Source organism: Silene latifolia, chromosome X (genome assembly GCF_048544455.1).
Source record: "Silene latifolia isolate original U9 population chromosome X, ASM4854445v1, whole genome shotgun sequence".
NCBI classification, from domain to species: Eukaryota; Viridiplantae; Streptophyta; class Magnoliopsida; order Caryophyllales; family Caryophyllaceae; genus Silene; species Silene latifolia.
The window spans coordinates 122,202,979-122,206,943 of record NC_133537.1 but is presented as its reverse complement, the minus strand read 5'-3'; the positions used below and the strand labels follow the sequence as shown (position 1 = coordinate 122,206,943).

The 3,965-nt window shown below is 34.5% G+C and overlaps 1 protein-coding gene across 1 annotated transcript; it reads right to left on the bottom strand.

Moving 5' to 3' along the window:
* Positions 1–1,709: 1,709 nt before the first annotated feature.
* On the bottom strand, positions 1,710–2,683 carry LOC141621583 (uncharacterized). Its single transcript, XM_074437983.1, has 3 exons — positions 2,497–2,683; positions 2,340–2,411; positions 1,710–1,929 (listed from the first exon to the last, which is right to left on the bottom strand). Exons 1-3 carry the CDS (start codon positions 2,602–2,604, stop codon positions 1,777–1,779), a joined length of 333 nt encoding a protein of 110 aa, XP_074294084.1. The 5' UTR covers positions 2,605–2,683; the 3' UTR covers positions 1,710–1,776.
* Positions 2,684–3,965: the final 1,282 nt, after the last annotated feature.

Genomic DNA, 3,965 nt, shown 5'->3' with positions numbered 1-3,965 from the left:
ATAATTCTGTAATTATGTTAAATTTATCCAAACCACCTTTTAACGATTAAAATTATGTGACAAAACCGCTTTTATCATCTAAATATTTAATCCATTACAATTTGTTACTTTAAATCGCTTTAAAATAACTAAATGGTACGTGTGTGAACCGTTTCACAATTAAGCGATTGTACAGAATCCGTATCATGTACATGTTTTGGCCAAAAAGGAAAAAAAAAATTAGAACAAAAAAAATCCAGCCGTGGCCAAAATAAAAAAACGAGAATTTTTTTTTTTTTTTTCATCAGCTCAACCGAGAGCAACAACAAATCCCAAACATAATCGATTTGAGAAAATGAAACCAATTGCAATTTAAACCTAATCCGTATAAAATTAAATCTACAATTGACAAGACCTTAACATATTGCTATAATTATCGTTTAAAATAACAATATGCAAAGAACAAATCGAAAAACAAAACAGATCAGCCGTGTATATACATGTCACGGTTTTCAATGAAGAAAAAAAAAACAGAAAACAGCCGAAAAAAAATTTCAGCCGCACGGTTTTCAAGGCAAAAAAAATTATCGATTCAAATTGTTTAATGAAAATCACAATGAAAAATATACGTGGTCTGGCTCTGATACCACTTGTAGGGTAATATCCGTATAAAACCCTTAAAATTAAGGACTATAACGCAATTTTAACATGTGATTAATTGTCATAAACGAAAACAAGAGAAACGATAAAAGAATAAGAATCAACCTCGGGTCCTTGTGCAATTCGGCCTAATGAACAGAAATCAATGTAGATTTCCTCCTAATTGTTGCACCCAAGACCGTCTGATACTATGCCCCTTGTGCTAGAAATTACTCTCTAATTGCCTTGCAATATTGAGAGAGTTTTGTGAGTTTTTCTGATGTGAGATCTAGGTTTTCAGAGAGAAATGCTCCAAAAACCTAATTTTTTTGCAAATGAAATAAATTAGGTCAAAAGGAGAGAAAGACTCTCCTTTTGTTCTTCTTTGGTTCGGCCGTGAGTTTCCAAGAGGAGGGAGTGGGCTTTCCACTTTCTCCTTATTTAACTCGTGGTCCGACTCGAATCGCTAAATGTATATGACGGGTTTTAATTATAAATCGTCACTCGTTATCGGATAATAAAACATCGACTAGTAACATGAATTAGTCGATATATAATACTTGTCCGATAATGACAATATTGTATAATTAATTAAATTCAATATACATTAATTAAATATAATCGTTTATATTCAATTTACGAATTAACTGCTTAATTCACCTTAGCCATTATTATTTAATCCGTATTAAATAATTATCTCAACATCGCGTTTGACTAATTATTAGTCAATAACTCCGACTAACTGCTTAGTCATATTAGGCATCAACATGACTGTATTTTCATACTGTCACATCTCTCAAACGTATCCTATAGGTGTGACTTTTAGGGACCAGTTGATCACCGCCATCTGTATGACAATAACGTCAAACTTATCTAGCAAGCCAACCGTTATTGATAAACGTGGACCAACTGATAATAATACAAAAGTATACCCTTTGATCCTTTTAGAGATTTATATGTCATTGCACTAACTGTGAATGACACCAGCCCAACAGTTTATACCCTAATGTCCCTCCTTGTACTCCTATAAATACGCATAAGTTTCAATGTACTATAACTCTTATACTGTGAAGGTTACAAGATACTTTGGTTTTTTGGGCACGTCCTGTAGAAGAAAATAAAAGCGTCTAATTTAAGGAAAAACTCTGGAGTTGACAATTAATGATCAAGATTCAAGAAAGCTAAAGCTTTAATCATTATACATACCTGACTTGGCTCACCCCATAGTCGACGGAGAAAGTAGTTGGACTCAGAAGCTACTATACCTGGCGGCAGCCTCTCTGCTCCTCTAGGATCTGAACTGATCCAAGTCTGTAATTAGAAAAACGAAAGAAAGTAGAATAAGAATAAAAAAAAAAAAAACTCAGAATTTTCTTAATCCCATCGTTTCCAGTTTTCCGCAAAACCAATGCACTAAATATGTGACACTTTTAGCAGGGATTCAAGGGACAATCGTTTTGCAATAAAAAAAAAGAAAAACAAAAAAAAAAAAAAAAAAAAAAAAAAAAGACAGTCAAGTAAAGAACTGTGATAGACTGACAAGCTTTATAGTTTTATAGCAAGATTAGTAAAATACTTGTGTAAATTCTAATAATCAGTTGCTTATTCCTGAAGAAAACCCTTGGATTGAATGAATCAGCGGAGCTTGAAGTGAAGTTACGCTAGCTGAATGGGGAATGAACATGCACTGATAGATAATTGATACAGAACAAAGGTCTAACCTTTGATGAGTTAGTCAATGTCTGGTTAACAGTGGGCAACAAGGTTTCAGGAATATAGTTTGCTGGATTTATCTACAAATGAAGAAATGGATGCTCAAATTAGGAAGCTTAATGTAGACAAATACTGACAACAAAGAGCCCGACTGAAAATACATACCTTGGATACATAGAAGATTGAAATAGAAACCCCAACCAAAAAACCAAAAATGACTCCAATTAGAGTAGTCGTAAAAAACCGCAAAGTCTCACTCGGTTTTCTTCCCATTTTACTGCTGCACCCAACAAAGCTCACAGGTAAGCAACAATATTCTTTAATTTTTTTGGTTTTACGGCCAAGATTTCCCATCTTAATACCCAATGCTACCAATGAGAATAATAAAATTATGATCCGAAACCGTGAACATAAGTATAATAGAAAACCTTTGGGAATGAAAGATTGTACCTGAAAGCAAACAAGACAAACTCTGCTAAGATTTGGCAATATCCAAATTTGCATGACTAGACAGCTACAACATGAAAACAAGCAAATTTTGAGCTTTTATATAAGATTCAAGTTTGATTGAATGCCTGCCTTTGTTAAGCAAGCAAACAAGCAATACAATCATGTGATCAACCCTTTGCTACCTAAGCCTATATTGCTCCAATTATTATTATTATTCAACCAAGTTAACTCTAAATTAAGCTAAGAATGTACCCTTTTCACTAATAACAACCTTAAGTAATTATTAATTCACCTAAATCCCAATTCCCCAAAACAACTTGAATATTGAAAGAATAATATCAAAGATATTATTCTTGGGTGATATATTGTATTATATGTAATCTAGTAATATTAGTAAAGTGTATAATATTGTTACCTATCTTGTAGGAAATAAGATCGGAGGTAGAAGATTTGTTAGGGTTTAGCATTGTATATATTGATAGGTTGTACGTTGCATTGAGCAATAAGAAATACACATCAACTTCCTCATTCCTCTGTGTTTAAGTTTTCTCATGGTATCGTGAGCATAAATCGATCCAAACATTTTTTTTAAGCCGAATCAATCATGGTAGGAGAAGATAGCAAATCAACAAAGGGATCCGGTCCAAAGACCATTCCCATAACATCACCTTTATACCTTCACCCATCCGACAATCCAAGCCTTAATGTTACACAAATTATTTTCGACGGCAACAATTATGATTTGTGGGCAGAAGCCGTCAAGAATGGACTCGATGCCAAAAACAAGTTGGCATTCATCGAAGGAAAGGTCAATAAACCAGTCAATTTTGACGATGAAGAAAGTGTTGAGGCTGTGGCATGGAGATCGTGTAATGCTATGATAAGAGTGTGGCTTCGGAACGTAATTGATCTGAAGTTACATGCTAGCATATCGTTCTCTCAGCCAGTAAGTGAAATTTGGAGAGAATTAGCCGATAGATATGCGGCAGGGAATGCATCCCGCGTTCATCAGCTAAAAACCGAGCTGAATGAATGCAAACAAGGGGGAGATTCCATTGTTGAATACTACACACGTCCCAAAACAATTTGGGACGAATTGGCGAACAATAGCAAGGCTAAAGACTGCACCTGTGGAGCGGCTGCCTCACTGTTAAAGGAACGAGAAGAGGAAAAAGTACACCAAT

Excerpts from the sequence above, each read along its gene's own strand:
- LOC141621583 (XM_074437983.1), bottom strand. The coding sequence starts at position 2,604 with ATGGGAAGAAAACCGAGTGAGACTTTGCGGTTTTTTACGACTACTCTA. Across the intron at positions 2,412-2,496 it reads CAATCTTCTATGTATCCAAG|ATAAATCCAGCAAACTATAT; the intron begins GTATGTATTTTC and ends CTTCATTTGTAG. Across the intron at positions 1,930-2,339 it reads CATTGACTAACTCATCAAAG|ACTTGGATCAGTTCAGATCC; the intron begins GTTAGACCTTTG and ends TTCTAATTACAG.